Here is a 23692-nt window from a genome sequence, read left to right on the forward strand (position 1 = left end):
CGTCGCACAGACGAGGTCCTTGGACCATGTTGGCTTGTCTGGTTGCGGGGCCTCCGCAAGGGGAGTCCAGATGACGGCCCTCATCACACGCCTTCTCCTGTCTGCCCTAGCGTTTGGTTACTTGTATTCTAAAGCGGAATGGCTTAGCATCTTTTAATTAAAAATTAGTCTTAAAAAACAGTATGAAAGGAATATGTGTTCGTGTCAAAACTCAGGCAGCTCAGAAGGCTGTGAAATGAAAAGTGACCCCCCCCCCATGTTTTTATGGATGAAATGTCTGGAAGGAGGCGTGAGACACAGAGGAGAGGCTCTCCCTGGAGAAGGACCTCCGCTGGCTGCCCAGTCGGCTCCGTGCTCAGGGGCAGGACTGCATTCGGGACTGGGAACAGCTTTTGGGTGGGGGAGGGACGGTTCACCAGAAGAAGAAGTACAGAACTTGGTAGAGGTCATGACAGTCCCTCCCAGGAGATCCTCCAAAGTCAGACGAGAATGCCACCCTTGCTCTCATGGAGCTGTAAGAACCAGACACTCCAGTGACCTTGAGTGTCTCCAAGGTGCCCTTGGACATGGGCATGTCCATGGCTGTGGGAGCAGGACTCTGATTTTATCTCCCCCTGTAACCTTTGATCTCTGTGATAAACTGGAGCTCTTTACTGGGTGGCTTGATTTGCTATGAAATTAAAATTTCAAAGCTTCCTTTATTGAGATGGATCAGTATTTAGAATCTGCACTTAGGAGGCCTGGAGGGAAGAGAGAGAAGACATGCATGCTGTGACTCAGACATGCATTATGTGGGCAGAGAGGGGAGTGAACGGTCCCAAGATAGTGTGTGGGCAGGGGGTCCAAACTGCCCCCTGTGGCTGGCCCGCCTTCGTTCCCGCACAGTGTGACCCAGGCACTTCCTTGTTATTGTAGGGCCAGCGTGTTTTGTGTTGATAATTCAAATGTCTAAAATACTCCTTTCAGGTGGTTGCAAATGAGATTTCATGGTGTAAGGTAAAGAAGTGCTGTGAATAGAAAGGATTAGGAATAAGGTGACTCCCCTCTCCCCCAAACAACAAAACAGGCCTTTATTTCCTCCCCTAGCGCCAATCTCCCTTCTTATAATCATGTCTGTGTCCAGAAGAGTGAGGGTGAGAGGCCTCCAATCTTTCCCTCATTTCAGGAGAAATTTAGAGTCCTGCAAACCCCGGCAGTGTATTGATGTCCAGGATCTACTAAGAGACTCACGTATTCAGAGGTTTTGAGGTTGATTTGTCAGTATCAGTGCAAAATCCACAGTTAGAAATCCAGAGAAAAGTTTCACTCCTAAGGTTTGGGGACCAGATCTAACGGGTAAATATGGGATTGGTGTGAAACTTTCCAGGAATTCCCCTTTGTGCAAAAGTAAAGGGACGCCCGAAAAGGATAAATTCAAGGAGACAGATGTGTTTAGTACCTTTAGGACAGTCTCCTTTATTTGTGGATGGCTTTTGTTTTTTAAGCGGCTTTGGAAGTAGGCAGAAGGAGAGGAAATCAGGCAACCCTTACAAACACGATATGAAAACACGGGTCCTTTACTGCTACTATTTAAAGCACACCCAGCTCCCTGAGCCCTGGGAGATGTCAGTGGCACTTTTGAAACAGATGAAGAGTCTGTGGCTCAGCAACAGGACAGGTTTTTTTCAAAGCGCACAAGTGAGGCTAAGCATGTGATAACGGACGTGGTCTGGTGGAAATGTCCCACCACCTCCGCTGTGCCACGTTCCTGTGGAACTCCTACGCAGGGAGAGCCTCCCAGGGAGGGATTTGGTTTGGCTTCAAAACAACCAAATACATTTAAGACACTGAGTCGAGTCGTTTCATCAAACTCGGTCTTTACATACGCAGTACCTTTTCTTTTGCTTAGCAAAACTGTCACTGTTAGAGGATGACGTGAAAAGTAGTCACTGCCGTTTAAAGTATATTTTAACACAGGTGGCTGGCCCGTCTGTGCCTCTGCTTCGGGCCCTGTATGTAGGGCCAGCTCTGCAGTGACACACTCGCGGCCTGTGACCTCCCTAGGCCACCCCTCCTTCTGTGATTTTGGGGTGGCTGGAGTTCTGGCTGGAAATGCAAGCATTCGTCTTGGCCCCACTGGCCTTGGGGCCAGAGCCCTGGCCCATCCCCAGGCCGAGCTCGCCCAGGTCAGAGGCTAAGCCTTTAAAAGCACTTGAGCAGCTAAACGTTTGGCTTTTTATTTAGGGCAGGCTCTGGTCTTCACACCTGGGAACGAGAAAAAGAAAATAGTGGTATAATTTCCCAGTCCTGTACATGGTTGTAGCTTTTGGAATGGGATGATTTAAAACAATGACAACAAGACAAAGCTGAGCTTCGGTTTCAGTGAGGTTTGTGAGTGCAGCTTCTGAAGGGATTGCAGTATATTTGAGCGGACGATTGAGGTTCATGGTTTTGAACTTGGTGCAATAAAAGGTGACACAAGTGTGTGTGGCTTCCAACATACCGAAAAGGTCAAAAAATAGGAGGAAGGTTTCTTTCCAACGTGTGTTCTGTTTTACGTTTCGGAGAGCTTGCTTTGGGTGTACGTCGATGTGGGTTCAAATTCTGGCTCAGCCACTGACCCTAAATGACCTTTTAAAGTTACTTTTCCCGTTTCTTATTTCTCATCTGTATAGTACTTTCCTGACAATCTTGTGAAGATTGAATGAAAGAATGCATTCAACCTCTCCTGTACTGCCTGTGTTGCACAGTAGCTGCTGATACTGTTACTATTTTTTTTTTTATAAGAAAGCCCCATGCACTTTGAACTCGGTGGGGTTTGGCCTTGAATTTCAGCTCCTTAGATAACTTGCCCATCCCCTGAGATCTTCAGTTTCTGCCTCTATAGAAAGTGTGTGGTGCCTGGTACACAGTGGACCCTTAGAAAGTGTGTGGTGCCTGGTACACAGTGGACCCTTAGTGAGGATTTGCCTGTATTGTTTTCAAAGCAAGCTGGAAAGCACACATCGCTTTGATTGTGGTTCTAGAGGGAAAAGTCTGCTCCATTTAGGAAAGACAGAATTAGGGACAGCCGAATCTGGTTGTTCCAGGTTTGTCTTTCAAGGATGGAGAAAAGGTCAGTGCTTCAGGAAACAGTCTTTTAAGCTTCCCTTGCTTTGCTAATGAGGCGGTGACGTCAGACAGAAAGGGTGGTTAAAATGCAAAGTGCGAGACTTGCAGCAGTGGTCACCTTTAAAGAGCGGGGATTTCCCCTACACAAGGTGCAGTCTCTGTCTAATGCTTTTTAAATTAAAGAGGAGGCTGTGGGCAATCTCATAAAACAGCCAAACACCAGGGTATAGAGAAAACGTGAGCGTTAAGTAATTGTGCCCCAGCACGCTCATAGAATGTAAAAGTATTGACCAAGCAAAATAAAACGCCATTCTCACTGTGGTTGTTGGCGATCTCAGAACTCCAGGGTTGAGGAGTTAATAGCAAGACGTGGAGCTTTGTGGTCACAGATGGAAGAAACCTGGGGCAAGGCCCCGGTAGGGTTCAGATCTGCTTCAACGTATGGGCTTCCCCTTCTCGCTGGCCTGGTAGCACTCGCTGTCCCCGAGCCACCTTACTGGCTGTTTGTTGGATCTGAGCAGAGCAGGAGTGCCCACTGGAGCACCCCCAGCCTGGCCCTGGCGACTCTTCCTCTTTTGCTGTCAGTGTCTGGGTCCTGGAAGCCATCACAGGCTCACACAGTCGCTGCTCCAGTGATGCAAAGCCGCCGCCACCAGCTCCCCAGGCTCATCAGCACTCAGGGAGCCCTTGAAATAAGGTGAACAGAGAAAATATTGCCAGAATCTCGCCGCAGATTTCCCCCAGCCCTCTGATTACACACACTAAGTGCCGCTATCTGTGTAAATAACCTTTTCTTCCCCACCTCTCGCTCCCTCCCTGCTCCCCCACTCCCAGGCTCCAGGCTCTCTGGAGTGATAAATAGCCAGGCTACTGCTCAGCGTGCACCAACACCTGGGAATAATCATGCAAAAATAACAGTGAGAGACTGCCGCGCGTCTGTTCTTGACATTAACTTTCCTCAGTTTGACAGGCTGCCACCACCAGCTGTTAGACTTATGGGTCTTTTTTTTTTTTTTTCCACTGGAGATGGCTGCTTTCCTGCTTCCCTCTTTGGGGCTGTAATAGGCTACATCAGTGTCCCATCAAGATGACAGAAAAGGGCGTTGACAAAGGAACCATTGCTAAAACCAGCCAGTGCTCTGTTCTCATTTTTTATTCCAGTTATTCGTGTTATTTGACTACTAATTCCCCACTGATTTCTTCACGGAACATGTGATTATTGCTACTTTAGGGTACCCTCCCAGAAAGGTGTCTATAACCGCCTCTCTTGAATTGTCTTTGAATGTAGCGAAGCCTAGCATTTGGCCTTGTAGGACCAAAACACCTATTGATTACCTTTTAGTTCAGGTCTCAAGTATGTTTGTCATAATAATAGTAACCCTGACAACGGCAGTCCCTTTTATTTTATTACAGCTGCTCTGTACTGGGCCCTGAGCTAATGTTGTCTGGGTGATCTCATGTGGTAGTCGCGTTAGCCAGGGGTTATTTCCATTTTACAAATGAAGCCACTGAGTTCCACAGAGATCAAGGGACTCGCCTGAGTTTATGTCACTAGAGGTGGAGCGAGATTCCAGCTCAGAGACGGACCCTGCACCCCCCACATGTTGCTGATTGCCCTCGGGTGCATGTCTGCAGTTACAGCTGTAATTTTGCTGTGTTTGTATGATCTTATTTGATTAGTGCCACAGGTTTGCCCACTCTTGTTTTGTTAGCAGGTGTGTGGAAGTTATTTATCGGGTGGATATCTGACTGAGTGTAGGTGAATAAAAGGAGACTTTGGGGGGAGTAGTGTATGATAACGGGGTGCAATGGAAGATGAGTGGGCAGGGATTTTGCAGAAGTGTAGGGCTCACCTGACCAGATGCCAGTTTAGGAAAGGAGTGTTTCCCCAGGCTGAGCTCTTCAGGGTTAAGCCCTTTTTCTTACACATTTAACATACTTTAACTGCTCTTACCCATGTATTTGGAGGGGATTAGAGATTTATGTTAATCATAATAGGACATAAAAAGGAGCTTTGTGAGTTTGTGTGAAGAGTTAGGGAACTGTACAATCTGACCAGGGACATTCCTCCCCCCACCTCCCTCACAAACCATTGTTTCTGAGCTGAGCACTATACCGAGCCTTCACTTTGCATGAATTATCTCACTGAGTCTTCACTGTGACCTTATGTGAGTAATGTTATTCTTACTCCCACTTCTTAGACCCAGAGTAGCCAGGTAGCTTGCTCAGGGTCCCGCACAGCAAGTAACGACAGGACCAGGATTTGAACCCAGTACATCCCCGAGGCCCACCACTATCAAGTCCAAGTGTAAGCTGCCTCTTCCCTTGAGGGAGTCCTTGTGAGAGCTGTTGCTACCCTCTGTCTTAACTTCGTTAGCTGAAGAAATTATGGTTCAGAGTAGGGGATCAGTGACCTGAGAAATCAGGGTGCAGTGGAGTTGATCTTCTGTGGAAGGCAAAAATAACTATTAAAAACTCTCTCAAATCCTGCTTTACATATGGTGCATGTGGTTTTGTGCTAGCCACCGTGAGATACACAAGAGAACTGAAACCTGTTGGGGGGAACATCTCCCACTGGGGGCGTTCACAGGCAGAAAGAGTTGGCCACACTGCATTATTTTCCACCCACACCTTTTTCTTTGTCCCCGAGTGTCTTCTGAGTGCCTGCTGTAAAGTTTCTGCATGTAGGAGGCTGCCACTGGGGATAACTTACCGCCCCGTACAGATAGGGGTCACGTTTTTCTCTAGAATCAGTAAGTTGGGCTACATGACCTTCTACCTAAAACATTCTGGGATTGTCTCCTGGGGGAAGTGGGGAGACAAACTCGGCTGCTGTGCCTGGCCGGGTCACGCGGGCTGAAGGGAGGCTCGGCCCTGTCAGTTGATGTCAGGAGGAATGTGGGCTGAGCATAGCACATTCAATGATGATGTTAAGAGATAATGGAAATTCAGATATTTTCCTAATTTTTTGTATTGGCAAAATTAAAATTAAAAAATAATTGGAAGGTTTTTAAAAGTAGCAAACCTACCAAATAAAACATCTAGGGGATGGCTGTAATTCCCTACGCCCTCTCCCACAGTGACCTCTGGGGAAGAGGAACCCCCAGCAGACCATGTGGGTGGTCTTTGTTCTTCACTCCAACTCCTGAAATCCCAATGGAGAAAAGTTCTCTTTCCCCCTCTCACTGGTAATGGTGATCCTGTGCCTATGAGAATGGCAATATTGAGCGACTGTGAGGAAGCCGGTGCAGTGGGAAAACTAAGAGAGAAATTCACTTGTAAAGAGTCATCTTTAAAACTCTATTACCTATTGCATTTTCCTATCAAGTTTAAGGGTTTTAGGCTGTTACCACATTGGGGGACTGATTACGGTTAGGTTAGCTTCATATTTATAGTCAAACTCTCTGAACCTTAGCTTTCTCATTTGGAAACATGTGGGACAGGGCTCCAGTGTCCCTTCTGTGAACATCTTGAACTAAACCTTTTCATTGCTTTGGATTGTGTTGATGGAAATAAACACAGTTAACTTGCTAGAAGGCCCAGGATACCTCAGTCTCTCCCTACAAACTGTCTAGAGTCTCTAGAAATTTGCTCTTTGGAATTACATACATATCCCAAATAGTGATAGGTTATCAAATGTGAGTGTCTATATGCAAATGTAGTCAGAAGCTGAGTTATATGGATGTAAGGACTTAGTCTAGAAATTGTTGTGATAGGATTTGTCATTAATATTAGAAGGCCAAAAAACACATTTTCCAGTTGAGGAAAATGGGCTTCATTGAGGTTAACTGATTCTCCAAAATCACAAGCTTAATCAGTGTGTCAGAGTTGGGGCCCAAATCCTAGAGTTAACATGCCCTGTCTCTGTAGCCTCTCTTGTACGCATTTTCCCATTGTGTCCTGATCAGAGAATTGGTGCTCTCCAAGACTCCTCACCTCTTTTGTTTTATTTCATTTTCTTGTTTATCCAATCTTTGTGCAATTTTTTCTCTTGAAATTAATGAAGACTGTCGATTAAGTGATACAAAGAATAGTTTGAGAATATTGTTCCACTTAGTCTTTTCAGTTTATATGTGTAGCATTAAATTACAGCCAGTTTACAAGTAACTATACAAATTTACATTTTGTTGGAAACATTGGGGAAACAAGTGCAGTAGCTAGTTTATAAGTTTCCTTGCTCTTTTTTTTTTTAATTCTAGAAAGCTCTTCCAATTACACGCAATCTTTTAGTCATAATAAAGACTACAAGGAAGCATTGGTTCCCCTCACCCTTAAATTTCCTCCCTCAGAACTTCTTTCTTCATTTGTCAGCTAGGTTTTAAAATAGGAACTATCAGTGTGAACTTTGATCCACATTAAGCTGCATTTACACGAAAGCATAAATCACCAGATCTGGGGCTTGAGGCTGTTAAATGCTTTTCTTTCTTGGGCTCTGTGATCAAGAATGAAGAACAATAAAAAACATGGAGCAAAAGAAGTTTTATGGCAGCTTTGAGAGCAGGAAATTAAGTTTCTTTAACATGCAGTTGGATGAAGGGCTGTTCTATTGCATCTTGGATCACTCAGGCAAGTGAACGTCATTTTATCATTTTAGTGAAATGCAAACTGTAGAAATAGCTCACACAGTTATATGAACAAGGAGGCCACACAGATGACTGCTTCAGCTGTTGAACTAGGGAGCACATTTTCTTATGTGACTTATCTTGAAATGCACTCTTGCATTTTTAAAAAAATATATATTTTATTGATTTTTTACAGAGTGGAAGGGAGAGAGATAGAGAGTTAGAAACATCGATGAGAGAGAAACATCGATCTGCACATCTCCTATTGGGGGTGTGCCCGCAACCCAGGTACATGCCCTTGACCGGAATCGAACCTGGGACCTTTCAGTCTGCAGGCCGACGCTCTATCCACTGAGCCAAACCGGCTTCGGCATTGCATTTTTTTTAAAACAACAAAGAGTACATAATATTATGTCTGTAGCCAAGTGTCGATTTCTTACAAAGGCTAACTTGGAATATATGTACAACAGACTAACCTGGCATTTTACCAAAACAACCATCTATGTGTCTTGTTATACATACAGCTTTCTAGCCCAGCTGATAAAACATGCAAGGTGTTGTTCCTGATATGTAGAGGGTGTCTGTGTGCAACATGAGGACAAAGGGGACCTGGAGTCCTGGTGCAGACATGCTTTTCGCATGTGGCTCTTTCACATTTGATAACCTATCAGCAAGGCCAAAGCTATTGTGTAGCAGTCATAATAGTTGTAAAAATGTGTCCAATGAATGGATGAGTTGGTTGGTGACCTACCATTTAGTATGTGCACAGCCTTTGGTTTCATTTTGGCCAGATGCCCAAATGTTTTGAGGTGAAGAGCTCCTTTACTGTTCTCAGGATAGGGGTGCACAGGAGTCATGGTATCACAAGGTCTTGTGCTGGCTGTCAATTTCATTTTCTGGATTAAAGAGACAGGGCTGCAGAGTCTCCGTTGAACTCATCAGGGATCTATCTTTACAAGTTCAACCACTACAGGACTTGTGCTTTGAAGAGACTGAAATTCTGCCGATGTTGGGCACAGTCATTTATTTCTCCGTTTATGTGAATTCTCCTGAACTTTGCAGTAGAACACTTAATTCGGAGTTGATGCTTAATAAATACATGCTAATAATATCCAGTTTATGTGTTTCAGTGTGTATATAATCAAGTTTATGTGTTTTATGTATTTGACAGAGTAAGTTAATGTATTTTAGTAGTGACTTTAATTCATTATGATTTATAAAGTACTTTGAAAACAATTTTAGTCCATTTCCTCTGCTTAGATGTCCAATGAGGCATATATGGTGGTTATTGGAGTTTCTCCTTTGGAAAATACTGTCATTTTGAAAATAAGATTTTATTACAAGTGGTGAATAGTCCTAATTTTGCAAAGCATATTTTATTCACGTCTACTGAGGCTAAAGTTTGTCTGTTGGTGAATTTAGAAGGACACGAAAAGCCTGGCTAATCTTCAGGAAGCTAGAGCTCTGATAGTTGCTTTCTTTGGCACGAAAAAAAAAGAAAATGCGCACTCTTATTCTGCTTTATGTTTTGGCACCATTAAAACGCTCAGAGCATATTACCATTGCAAATGGAATTTGGAAGGGTGATGTATTCTAGACGGGATGTAAACAGATTGCATTGAAAAGAACTCACAGCAAGCAGCACCACTGCAGTAAGCCTGTCTGTCTTTCAGGTTGACCCCCTGTTTACAGTGCCAGCGCCTCCACCGCCGATTTCCAGCAGTCTCACGCCTCAGATTCTGCCCTCCTACTTTTCCCCGGCTGCATCCAATATTGCAGCCCCGGTTGAACAGCTTTTGGTGCGGACTCGTTCCGTGGGTGTCAATACCTGTGAAGTTGGAGTAGTGACAGAGCCCGAGTGTCTCGGGCCCTGTGAACCTGGGACCAGTGTGAATTTGGAAGGGATCGTGTGGCACGAAACAGAAGAAGGTAAATACAATTTATTTTTATATATTTCCTTGTGCCCGCTTCCCTGTGATGTGTTTTTGTCCACCTGTAAGGGGAATTTGCTTTGTGGTATTGAGAGAGGAAAGAAAAGTGGTTTTGATGCTCTTTGGATTTTTGTTGAAATAACTGTTTGTCTTTTTGTTCATGACTGCTTTTACTTTCAGAATGACTCAGGTGTCCCTGCAAGTGGCTTTTCACTGTAAGTGCTAACAGGAAGGACTGTGAGAAGCAGGGTGAGGGTTACCCTTTCCCCTAAGAGGTGTCATGGAAATTAGAAAGTGACGTAGATCTCGAGTTTCTTTTCTTCTTGGTGTGCCAACTGCTCTGTTTGTCTGATGTGGTGTCTTTTGTGTTGTTGAGGCTTATATTTACCTTCTGAATTGAGCCAGGGTTTTTGCGTGTTTCGGAGGCCGTCACCGTGATGTGGCTCTGGCTGGTGGGTGCTCAGATGAAGCCAGGGTCACAGGCTTAAGCCCCAGGTGAGCTAGTCAGTTCTCTTGTATGGCCAGGTGGAGACCACAGCACCTTCCCTGCTCCTTAAGTCAGAAGGCCATCTGGCAAATACAGTCCATGAGTCATAGTGAGGTGCAAGAGAAATGGGTCAAGATTAATCTATCACTGCTACTGGAAACACAGATCAGACTTACGCCATACTGATAGTGGATCCAGACCCTGGTTGCCATGTCTGCAGCACACGATCATCCAGTACAGCGGGTTTCAGACGGCCTGTGTCATTAATAGAGGCCAACAGTTCATTGAAAACTAGAGAGAGCTGTCCTTTGGGGCGTGGCAGAATAGAAAAGATAAGGAAGAAGCATGCCAGGCTGTACCAGGAGAACAGAGGAAAAAGAAGACACTGAGGAACCTTTTTCCCTCTAAGCTAGACTGGTCAACGATAAAGGAGGTGACTTGTCAATATCATGGTCTTTGGGGAGAAGGGAAAGGACAAGGATGAGGGTAATAAGAAGGGTCTGAGACTCAAAATCATCATTTAGGTTCTTCTATAACAGGGTGAAAAATTGAGGGCTGAAAGTTAAAGGGAAGAAAATAAAATATATGCAAAAAAGGCTGAGTGGATGGGAAAAGGGACTATATTAGGAGTAATTGGGAAAGAAGTAGTTGAGAGAATAGTTAAGAATAGCGACAAACTGGAGAATGAAAGGAGAGAATAAAAATAATGAAAATCAGGTGACAGGTGTAAACAATTATCTGAAGGCAGAAAATAGCTTAAGTTGTTTTAAGATAGAAAAACAAATTCTTAGAAAAATCTTTGAGTTTTACATATTACATTAAATATACTCTTATAGGACATACTTCATAATTCGATAAAACATGTGTAGATAGTGTCAGTAAGGATTAATAAAGATTTAATTATCTAAGAAGGAACCAGAGATGGAATGAAAGCAGTAGATGTGAGGAGTTCTCTGGTTTGCTCAAATGGAAGTGATAGTTAAAATTTACTTTTGGCTTTAAAAAATTTGGGGGCCTGGGGGCTCCTCCTCCTTTGAACTTTGAACTGGGAAGCCATTGAAAACAGCACTGTGCAACCACATTAGGAGGGATTGATATAAGAGGAGCGGGAATTAAAATTTCCCCAGCCCTCTTGCCTGTTCAGACCCCACCCAGTGTGAGGGTTTCCAGGTGAGGCGCAAGCTTCTCTCATTGCCTCTCTGTAGGCTGTTTGAATACTTCGCCCCCCTTAGATTTTCCCTATAGCAGAGGTGACATCCAAGGACTTCAAACTGGTATGCTGGTGTGAAATGTATAGAAAAGGACTTAAGACACAATAAGGTCACAGTTCATTCGTTTAGGCGTTGATTTTTCAGGAACAGAAAAAAGATTTGGAAAGAGTAAGGGCTGTACGTTTCCGTAAACTTGAAAGTAAGATTCTCTTGTACTTGGATAATTTACTCATTGGGGTGAAGCTTTGTCTTCCACTACTTACTTAGCTGTGACTTAGCGCTTGTCGTTTATTTATTCCAGTGTGAGCCAGGATCGAATTCCTGCAGTGTGACCTCCCTGGGTGGTAGATGTTGTAAAATTAGCCACAGACTTTCTGGAACAGCTGTAAGGCTTGGGTTATTTTCCACTTTGCTTAGAAGTCTGCTGGGTTTTGACTTTTAACCTTAGCCTCTAATAAAAGATGGGATTGTTTAGAAAAAAAATATGTGTTTAAAAACTTGATAAAGTTGATATGGAATTCTGATCCTCGGCACATGAGCTTAAAGAGCTTTACAGTATTACTATCCAACATCATTATTATTGCTGTTATGTTGTAGTGATATATATATATATATATATATATATATATATATATATATATATATATTATAATCTTCTCTCCATTTCACCCTCTTCTGAAAAATTCAATCTCCTGAGTCTGGTGGACCTGCTTTGTATGCTGTGATCCATCCCTCCCTTTGGCTGTCTTTCCACTCCCACGGCAGCCTGATGGCTGGGGAAGCTTTTCACACACAGTCATGGAGCTGTGGGCCCCATTTTCCAGGATTTGGAATGTATGGATGTTTACTGTGATGACAACAGGAGCTGGAGCTGTTAATAGAGTCATTCTTGCTGAATAAACTAAACTTCTGACCTCCACAGAAGTTAAGAACTCGTCTCAATAAAGGCCTAGGTCCGAAGATGTGTGTTTAATGTGCAACCATTTCCAAGAGCATTCCATTTGCATTTTCCCCTCAGTACAGTGTGTTTAAGGCTCTTGTACCAATTTAAAAATTAAACCCACTTGACTGTTAATTTTTTCCTTTCGGGAAGGACAAAGAACAAAACAGCAAATGCCTTTGGAGAGCTGAAGGAGCTGGGTTTGGGGAGCAGGGGAGGAGAAAGTAAGCCACATAGTTTTCTAGCGTGAGCTTCTTGAACAAAGAGCAAGTCGAGCAGTTATAAAACTGTCAGTAGCCTTTGACTAATGTCCTGTAGATTGAGTTGAATAAAATCTCTTTCCTGGTGTTGTCATTTGGAGGGTATTGTATAGTGTAGTGTTTTTCACAAACCTAATTTATGTGCATTCACGTGTGTGTGAAGGTTGTATAAGTGTGTGTGTTTCAAGATCCTAGAAATTTGGAGAGCTCCTCTCTGCAGTCTTTGGGGGGATATTGAGTGTTCTCATGATTTCTTTGGATAGTGCTGGGGAACTGCAAGACTGGAATGTGAAATCCCCACTAAAGACCTAACCTTTTCTTGTGCTTGCAGTTCCTCGTTTGAGGGAGGATACTTTTAGTCACAGACACTTTTAGTCACAGACTTTCCCCTTCGTCGTCCTGCCAAAGCATGGAGTCTGGTTGCTGAGAACCAAACTGTGCTCAGGAGTAAAGTATTCCCGAGCAGCTTCCTCTGGAAATCATTAGTGGGTTTCAGATCATACTTAATAGGAGAGAAAAACTATTACTGCATTTGGATGTTTAGTTATTCTACTCTGATCTTTCTACTTTAAGGTGCATGCATAGGAGCAATGATGTATTGTACAAAATTACTCACAGATGTTGGAAAGAATTTCCTTAGCATTTCATTCCTGACATTTGGGACACACATGCCTATGTATAGTTATTTGTTTGAAAATTTGCTCTTTTTTTGCGGGGAGAGGGGTAAAACAAAACAGACAAAACATGGTGTATATAGCAATGTGTGTAAACACATATGTGTTGAACTTGGCTTTTAGTTCTTGTTAATGTATTTTCCTTTTGATTTTTATTGAATCATTTTTCTTATTGGGCTTATTTATGTTTTTTTCCCCCTACCAAGTACATACTTGGTGTGGTAGTGTCCATGTTCTCTCTGTCATCCCTGTCCCCTCCACTTTCCTATTGGTTAAGCAAAGCCACTGAAGAAACGGAAGCGAGAGAAAGAATACTGGTATTTGCCAATGACAACCTTTTAAACATCTATAGGTTACAGGATGATGGTTCTTAGCTCTGGGCATGTGAATCACCTGGAGAGCTTTTATTTTTCATTTATTATTATTTTTAAAAATCTTTATTTTTGAAAGTATTACATATATCTCCCCCTTTTCCCCTCTATTGACCTCTTCTGGCCCATCCCTGCCCCCTACTCCAGGCCTTCACCACCCCATGTGGACAATGGGTTATGCATATATTCATGCAAGTTCTTTGGTTGATCTCTTCTCACCCACCCACCCTGCCCTGCCTTCCCTCTGAAGTTTGACAGTCTGTTCCGTGCTTCTATGTCTCTGGGTTTTTGTTCATCAGTTTATTTTGTTCATTCGATTCTACATATGAGTGAGATCATGTGATACCTATCTTTCTCTGACTGGCTTATTTTGCTTAGTCACCTGGAGAGCTTTTAGAACACACTGGTGCCCAGGCACCGCCTCCAGGCATTTGCTGGGCCTGGGTTGGCCATGTGGTCTGGGTTGGAGATCTGGCATTGGCATGTTGTTTCAAAGCTCCCCAGGGGATTGAGAACCACTGTCTCAGGGGAGAGAAGGGATGTCCTGGTCCTTTGCAAGCTACTTCACATTTTCCCTTTATGGAATTACATGTGTCATCGCCTCATTTTCTTGGGTATGCAATGGAGAGAGACACCTTCCTACTTACCTCACAGGTAGGTACTGCCTGTCAGGATGCTGTACTGTGGGAGGTGAGCATAGTTCTCCAATCACAGTGCTGATGAAAAAGAGGGTCCGGTCCAGCTTTGATCCTGAACGTGAACTGCACAGAGGTTTGGGGGCTTAATGAACAACTAACTGGTCCCACTCTTCCTAGTGAATCACTGTGGTCAGGTGGACCGCCCTGTTTGCTTCTGCAGTGAGCCAGACGCAGGTTGTGTGTGGTTTCTGTCGAATTATTTTTTAAATAGTTCAGAAACCCAGAGTATTAAAGAAGTTAATGAGGTAGCAAATGAAGGGTTGTATTTGGAGAATCACTGGGGGTTTCCAGAGGGGACAACTTGTGATAGTCAGTGCGGTTTTTTGAGAAGATGTTACACCTGGTGTGAGAGGAGGAATGCTTGTTTCTGTGAGGCCCTTCCCCTGATGTGCTGCGTGTTTTCCAAGGAAAGAAAAGTGATCTTGGGGATTCATGTGTTAAAGGTAATTAACTGGAGAAGTAAACGATGCTCTTTAAAGCACCAGAGATGTTCTTAAATTCTTTTGCTTCTCCTGCATCTCAAAGTCATAAAGAGGATAAATGTTTAAATGTGCAGTATAGGGGGTTTCAGGCTAATTCATTAACTGGCAAGCAATTCTATGTAATTAATAACAGATCTAACATATGGTATTGTTATTCCTATTCTGCAGTATTTACCCACCAACCTTATTACTGACAATAGAACATTCCTTTTCAAATTTTGATTTGAGGAGAGATGAAATATTAATCCAGGCTTACTTGGTATTTTTAGTAACTGAGCAGAGAGTTATTGCAAGACTCTACCAAGTGAAGTATTACCACTTATTAAAATGTTTCCCAGTGACTCACAAAAGGGGAGTAGGATGCCCACTTTTGCTTTTGCATTTCATTACCTGCCACGCCAGTGATGACTAACAGGCAGTCAGGGCAGACATTCAGGTGGCAGTGGATCAGTGTTCCCTGTCAGTACTGTGCTAAATGGAGAGGAATCAGCCCCCATGTGTGAGCATGGCAGGTGGGCGAGTTGTTTAATCAACATGGACTCCCGGAGGTTTTGAGGGGCTGAGAGAACCAGTAGTTAGTGCCACTCTGTGTACTGGTCACGGACTTTGTCCTCAGTCTCCCCGGCCATCTTGCAGTGGTGGTTGCCAATGAAAGTGTGGATGGGTTTTGGTTTATCACCATTGGTGGCACAACAACTCAGAATGCACCTTCCAAACTGCATAAGGGCTGCCCATTTTCACATGCAAAGGGCAACCCACATAGGAAATGAAATAGTGTAGTTGCTTCATTACTTAACACCTAATGTCACCACCAAAATATACACACAAATGACACAAAAGAACAAATGTTTGGTCTAAAAACATTAGGCTGAATCCTACCTAATAGTAGCTTATTTTTCAAATTGACAGGAGGTGAAGTGACTGACCATGTGTACAGTGGTGAAACATTTTTTTTTAAAAATAAAATTGGTTTAGGATATATGTTCTAAATACCTATAAAACATATCAGGTCAGTATTTTCTTTTTTAAGATGACTGAAACGAATGTTACTAGCTTCACAGAAAAATCAGAAAGTAAAACTGGAGGGCGGGTATTCACATAGTGGACACTCAAGGATTTGCTGGATGAAGGAGAGTGAGGAGGGGGAAGGGAGGGCTTGTCCATATCATTGTCCTGTATTTTTTTAAAAGATATTTTTATTGATTTCAGAGAGAAAGGGAGAGGGAGAGAGAGATAGAAACATCAATGATGAGAGAGAATCATTGATTGACTGCTTCCTGCATGTCCCCTACTGGGTATCAAGCCTGCAACCTTGGCATGTGCCTTTGACCGGAATCAAACCTGGGACCCTTCAGTCTTCAGGCCGACACTCTATCCACTAAGCCAAACCGGCTAGGGCTTGTCCTGGATTTTGCTTGGCTCTCAGTCCTGCCTATTTCATGTTTTCCTGATGAGGTCATGTGGCCAACATTTGGATATGACGAGTGATTGTGGGTTTTGCTGGAAAACAAAACCATGGACAGTCACTTCACCTCCTGTCAATTTGAAAAATAAGCTACTAATAGGTAGGATTCAGCCTAATGTTTTTAGACCAAACATTTGTTCTTTTGTGTCATTTGTGTGTATATTTTGGCAGTGACATTAGGTGTTAAGTAATGAAGCAGAAAGCTTTAACCTCACGGTGTAAAGGCGTTTTGTTACCCCTTTTCTTGGTTGATATTATAGCTAAACTTATTCTTATATGTGAATACAGAATATAAGACATTTGAAAACCAAAATTTTCTTCGGACTTAGGTATACTGAAAGATTTAAGAAGTTGTCGAATTAGATTTGGGTGTGTGGTATTGCCTTGTTTCCTTTTTTTGTCTTTTCCCTGTAAAGGAGTTGGTTAGAAAATCTTGAAAGAATTGTAATATACTTTGACTTTGAACTGAAGATATATTTCCTAATTACTAAATACAGATGGTCTTATTTTTTTGCAAAGAATAGCTGTTGGCTCACCTGGGCCTACTGATTGAAGCATTTCATTGACTTTCTAAAAATACAATTTTTATAGCAGATTTATTGAGATATAGTTCACATAACATATAACCCACCCACTTAAAGTCTACAATTCAGTAGTTTCTTAATGTATTCAAAGTTAGGCAGCCACCACCATAATTAACTTTAGAACATTTTCATTAACTCAGAAAAAACCCTGTACCCATTAGCAGTCATTGCCACAAAGCCCCAACCACCCCTTTTATTGATTTTCACATATTTATCCTTACTTGATTCTTCACTGTTTTATGTGTAAACATGTATATTTCAAGAGAAATGATTGATTTGCTGAGTACTCACTCTGTGCCGGGCATTGTGCTGGGCTTGCTCACCAAGTAACGATTGCCCTAATCCCCAGGACAAAATCCAGCGTGCCCTATTACCATCTATATTTTACTAAGGAAGATACACCTGTGCAAGGCAGGCAGCGCTCCTGATGGGTGAATTTGAGTCAATATTCTGAATTTCTAACTACTATCACTCAAAAGTTCTTGTGTATATCACAAATGGAAAGGGGGAGTAAGATGTGGGAGTTTTTATTTTTAATGCAGAATGATAGGAAACTCTTTACAGTTCTAGCATCTGATTTTGGCAGGAGTAATTGAGTCAGCCTCAGCTGGCTTGATGTATACAAACCCTCCCTTTCAGCCCCCTCTCCTGTACGCTTCCCAAGTGCACACATTCCATCTGTTTTGCTCGCTTTTGGATCCCCAGCGCCTGGCACAGAGTTAAGGGTGCCATACATATTTGTTGAATGTTGAATAAATTCACGGAACAAAGTGATATAGTTTTATACCTGTTTAAGTTTGAGTAGCGTAGCTTTCTAGTGGAGAATATGTTGTTTTAAAATTCAGTTTGGCCTAGACAATCTGGAAAATATAGTTTTAGAAATCTACTTTGTCATTGATTTTTTTTAAAAAAAATCCATTATAAAATCTGATTTATTATATTTTAGCTTCCAACCTTGCTATTATTAGCTCAATCTCTACACAAAAGGAGAAATAAAATATTTGGTATGCTTTTTTCCTTCAGTCATTTATATCTTCAATATGGTTTTTATTTGCTGATTTTAAAAAAAAGAATATGTGGTCATTTTAGGACATTTTGGGGGTGAAGAAACCCAAGTAGAAGAAAAAAAAACTATAGTCTCTCTGAATAGGCAACCACTTTAATTTGTAAGTTTACTTCTTTCTCTGCTTTTTCAGTATGTTTTTTTTAAAAATGTACTTGAGGTCATTTGGTAGATTCACTTTTGAATATTGCCTTCTCTTTTAATCTTAACATTAAAACATAAGCATTTTTGATGTTTAAAACATGTTCTAAGATAAGACCATTGATAAATATTCTGTGGAATAGATACAAGATTTAATTTAAATTCCTCTAATGATGGATATTTACATTGCCTTCAACTTCTTAGATACATACAACCACTACATAGTATATCTTTGTGCATGAAGTTTGTGTGGTGCTTTGTGAATTTTCTATTATGATAAGATCAGTTTTCAAGGAACGGAATTGCTGAGTCAAAGGACACATTTTTTTAAAATTTAAATTCTTTATTGTTTAAAGTATTACATGTGTCTCCCTTTCCCCCCATTGACCTCTCCCTGGCCACTCCCACCCCCCAGCACATGTTCTCACCCCCCTGGTGTCTGTGTCCATTGGTTATGCTCATATGCATGCATACAAGTCCTTTGGTTGATCTCTTACCCCCCCTCCCCACCCCTTTCCCCTGCCTTCCCTCTGAGGTTTGATGGTCTGTTCAGTGCTTCTCTGTTTCTGGATCTATATTTGTTCATCAGTTTATATTGTTCATTATATTCCACAAATGAGATCATGTGATATTTATCTTTCTCTGACTGGCTTATTTCGCTTAGCATAATGCTCTGCAGGTCCATCCATGCTGTTGCAAATGGTAAGAGTCCTTTATTTTTTACAGCAGCATAGTATTCCATTATGTAGATGTACCATGGTTTTTCAATCCACTCATCTGCTGATGGGCACTTAGGCTGTTTCCAAATCTTAGCTATTGTAAATTGTGCTGCTATGAACATAGGGGTGCATATATCCTTTCTGATTGGTGTTAACACACTGGTACACATACCGCTTAACTGCTTCCCCAAAAGGTTATGCTAGTTTCCACTGTCCTGGGTGAGAAAGCCCTTCTCACTTAGCTTTCCTGACTGGGGGGGTTGTAAGTCAGATGCAGAGCTTGCGATGCCCATAACCAGGGTGTTACCCTAGATAGAGCAGGAATGAGACTTCCCCTTATAGCAGAAATCAGAACGGTTCAGCCAGAGAAAGCAAGTGTACAAGCAATGTTCTTGAGAGAGCATGTGCTGGGCTCTGCCCTGATGGTGGTCTTTGCTCTGGGTCATAGAAAGGTTTAGATTTCACTTTTGCTTGTGTCTAGAATGACATTTTATAAACGCCCACCCCCCCAAGTGTAAGAAGTTAAAAGAAACTTTTAGATATGAGGAATTCAAACACCCAGCCGAGGAAATTTGTAATAAGCATCCATTCTAAACTGAGAGGAGTCTAAGCCACTCGTGTTTTTCTCTCTGCAGCCATCTTTCTTTTGGGTTCTGTTCCTTCAAAATAAGGACGGACGAAGGATAGGACCTTTATAGACAACCATGGCACCTCATGACTTGTTGATATGTGTAATTTGTCACTTGACATACTTGTACTCAAGAAATTTGCAGCCTCTTCCCAGGCATACCCTAGCCCCACGTTGACTCCCCACCCCCACCCCCATCGCCTCTTCCCGAGGCTTCTTCCATGTGTAGCTGCTGTAGGAGGAAATATCCATGTAGTTTTAAAAGGTAATATCTACCAAGCATTCCCATATGTACCCTTCCCAGCCCTTATGCTCTCAAATAAGATTGGCTATTATTTCCCTGCAAAAGGAACATAAGCTATAAAACGGGAGAAGGCATATCATGGGTTGCAAAAAGCCATTCTCAGCAAAGTAAGTTGGAGGAATTTGGCTCATGGGCACAATTGCAGGGTATCTAGCCAAGTCTGCTGTAACACAGTCAGGAGACCCAAGAGAGGTCGGATAAAGAGTGTTGTGTGAGGTAGGCAAGACCCTTATTGCTCATTTGATCATTAATTGCTTATAGCTGAGTAGGAAATTGAGCAACTATATACACACCACACCCCTATGTGTTTATTTCATCATTAAGCCTGTGGCTCATATATGAATTTGAGACACTTTCACAGTGTTTCAGTCCGTGGGCGCTAGATATGTGGCTGTTTCCTTTACATGACGCAGTTGGTGTGTCTGAACATTTGGACACTTTGCCTGGGAAACTTTATGTTGCTCTGCCAACACCATCTAATTAGCATCGGCTCATGTAAGTGGTAGATTCCTGTAACTTGCCCTGGTACGCTGATGGAGAAACAGGTCCAGACAGTCTAAATAAAATGACTGTGTGTCCTTTCTGGACTTCTGGTTTCTGCCTAAAATGATCAGCTTTCCTATTTTTAAGTCTGTGCTTCTTTATGGATGTTGTGTGTGTATGAATATAACCAATTATTTTAAAAATATGCTAACAGGCAAATAAACATTGGCTTGTCAATTTGAGGTTTTGGCTGAAATGTGGGAACTTAATTCGGCTTATAGAGTGAAATGTTTTTTAAATTTAATACTCACCAAATATTTTTACAAAAAATACCCCAAATGTCGTTCTCAAGTACGTATTTCATAACAAGAAAAAATAGTGGCCTGCCCCTCGCTCCCCATGCCTCGGAGGCGGTGCCTGAGTCCCTCTGGCTCGGTGGGCAGCTGGGTCCCGCCAGCTCTCCCGGGACCCCAGGTACATCTGCACAGTTTGTCTGTTGTCACTTAGGTGTCTCCTTGATACCCACGTTGACAGACAGCTTTGGAAGCAAGTCAGGTTGAAAGAGCTGACTGCGAACATTTACTGTGTCTTATTCCGCTCGAGTAGCAGCACAGGCCAGCTCGTTTAAAGAGAACCAACAAAGACCTCTTTCCACCGCCTCCCTTCAGCTTGGTGCGAAGACCTACAAGCCAGCCAGTTCCAGACGGTACCCACAGGGAGCCGCTTCTTTCCAGCACCTTGAGCGCAACACATACAATTATTTCTTGTCCAAACAAACATGTAGGGGGGTGGATACTGGAAAAACAGAAAAACCGTAATTGGGATTGGGGGCATTGGCTTGGCACCCTCTGGACCTGGAACGGAGCTGGCTGTGGTAAGCAAGGGTGTGAGAGGCGCTTTGAGTTCAGTGAGCCTTTGACTACGCAAGGGCAGACAAATTAGGAGGCCGGAGCCTGGAACTGTGACAGTCTCCTTTGCAAAGCTTTAGCACCATATTGAACTTGTCTCTTCCGCAACACCTCTGCCTGGTAGGGGGACTGACGGGCATTATCCTATTCACAGGGAGTTCTTAAAAAATGTGAAGTTCTAAGTTGACAGTGGGACAAATGACCTGGTGGGGTTAGGGGAACGGCGGGTCAGTTTTCAGAGGAGCAGAAGGCAGTGAGCTACTTAAAATCGTATTGACTGCACGTGACTCTTCGGTGATTCAGAACCACAAAATCCTCAGTCAGTTGCTAGAGAACCTCTGAAGTGCACATCCTCTAGGTCAGGACATGGCACTTTGTAGCTGGCTTTTGAATTAAATATCTTCTTAAAATAAACATCATCACTCATACCAGTCCTCCTGAGCTTGCACTTCCTTGCAGTAGCACATTTCCAAGTACGGAATTTCAACAAAGCATGACATATGTTGAGTGTGACTGTTAAGTATTTGAGACTGTGGTTGGCATCACCATCCTCATTTTCTCAAAGCAAGGAAAATGAAGTGCGGGGGATGTATGACTCGGGTGGAAATCAGGGCGGAGTCTAAAGAAGAATCAAATGCCATATAATTTTTTGTAGTTTCAGCAATGGCTTGGAAGGGATCTAGTTGTCTTGTCCACATTGGCTCACCTCAGGGTTTCTGAAGAGGGTGAGCTGGACCATACTGGCTCCTCCCCCGAGGGGTCACTCAGGCTTGGCTGCTGATACAAATCCCCTGGGGTCTGGATGCGGGCTCTTTGATAAGTCCCCACCCCCTGGGTCTCCCATGACTCAGATTTGATTCCCACCCTGACACTGTGATGCACAGGGTCAGAGTTTACACTGCACTTTACCCAAGGGAGGTACAGATACTTAGTCAAGGGTATGTACCTTTAACCTGTGTGCATGTACTCAGTGGAAACAGTTTGCATATTTGGGAAGTTAGAAATAGTAGTCTGGTTTTTACAGAGGTCTGTTGGGGGACCGTTAAGGAGCCGACATTTGTGTTGTTCTTTTACCCCACAAATTCTGGCAGCTTCAACTTGTTGCGGTTCAGTGTTTGGTGTCACTGGTCCATTTATTTCACTCTGTTCATTAATGAAAAGTGAAAAGGGACAGCAAGAGGGCCAGGCCAGTTGGTAAGCATAATATGATTGATTAGAACCCAAAATGAAAACATTAAAATTGCTTGAAGGCAGCCAGAGGTTCTCTCCTACGGCCCATGAACTTTTTGTTTTTTGGTTATTTGAATAGTAGAGAGTATCTGGAATTACAGTACCTGACTAAAAAAACCCGTGAAAAACCGATAAAAGTTATGCACCTTTATAATCCCCCATGATAAGCACAATGAGCATTTTATATTTCATACAAAATACTGTGATTATTAAGATATTCTCGAAGGGCCTGATTGCATACATCAAGAAGCACCTGTAATATTTTTATTAAAAATTCTCATTTATCCTTTTTGGCTGCAGTGTTCTAATATCTATCCATCAAGCAGATTTTTAAAAATATATTGTTACAGGATGTTCAAGAGTCTTGGTATTCTAGTTATGACTATTACTAGACAAACTTTTTGAGAAAAGATGTGTGGTCATGCCATGAGAAAAATCAATTAAAAGAAAATTATGTGATTGCTATAATTTTGTGGTTACTGTCTTGTATTGGTCTTAAGAGAAGAAAAAAGGGAGACTGGTTGAAAGAAACAGGTAAATTATGTGGCTATTTAACTTCTGTTGGGAACTCCCACTTCCCACCATCCATCCGCATTTGTTCTAAAACATCTGTGTGTAATCTAATGACCTAATGAAGGCCTTTTAGAGTCTTCCGGTTGCTTCCTCTGCTTCTGCTGACATTCTCCCTTGTTCACTGTGAAAGGCAGTGCGTTTTACATAAGCTGAATAACATGTTGTGGTTCAGAAATGCCTTTGGATTGTCGGGAGGTTTGATAAAGTACAAGGGAAAGCAAGAACCCCAGGAGAAACACTAGACTACCTGTCAAGAGAACCAGGCTGTCGTCTCACTGTTCTCACCAAGTTGTGTTTTCTTGGCTTTGGGCCTCATTTTCCTCCATGTGTAAAATGGGGATATAATGGGCGGGGCGGGGGGTTGGCATACATAATCTCTTGAAGGTACCTGTAGTTTGGGGGAGCATAGGCGTATGAAGATCATAGAGTGTTCTTGCCAGAATCATTTCAGACTTGCGGGGTTTTGAATAAAATTTCTAGCAAACAGCCTTGATGGCCATACCCTTTATATCGCCATCTGGGTCAGGGCCAAGTGCTGTTGAACAGCAGGTAGGCATGACTTAAGTCTCCAAAAATTTGGATCAATTTCTGGAACTCTTTGTTACTCAGATCACTTACTGGCCTCGAAGCAGTTGTGCAGTGGAGTGGAGTGTGGTCTGAGCAGCTGACATTTACTTTATGCTCTGATCACTCCAAGGAGGAGGAAGCACCTTGGAGACATTATCTGTTAAGATTCCTAAAATGTAGAATCATAAGTTTCATTAGCCGGTTTTCAAGTCCTTGGTCCAAAATGCCTGTACAAGCTCCATTGACTCCTAGTGCTACTATTTCTACCTTGTATTAAGACTCATTATTCATATAATATTATTAACTAATGTCACCCTTATA

At 42.6% G+C, this 23692-nt stretch overlaps 1 protein-coding gene across 3 annotated transcripts in view; it reads left to right on the forward strand.

The window, feature by feature from the left end:
- Positions 1-23692, forward strand: part of ZNF608 (zinc finger protein 608) — a 107459-nt gene that overhangs the window by 38224 nt on the left and 45543 nt on the right. For all 3 annotated transcript variants that reach the window (XM_006081084.3, XM_006081086.3, XM_006081087.2), the window contains one exon: positions 9326-9581. In XM_006081084.3, coding sequence (XP_006081146.1) covers positions 9326-9581 — 256 coding nt within the window. The remainder of the gene's footprint in view (positions 1-9325; positions 9582-23692) is intronic.

Source organism: Myotis lucifugus, unplaced genomic scaffold (genome assembly GCF_000147115.1).
Source record: "Myotis lucifugus unplaced genomic scaffold, Myoluc2.0 scaffold_0, whole genome shotgun sequence".
NCBI classification, from domain to species: domain Eukaryota; kingdom Metazoa; phylum Chordata; class Mammalia; order Chiroptera; family Vespertilionidae; genus Myotis; species Myotis lucifugus.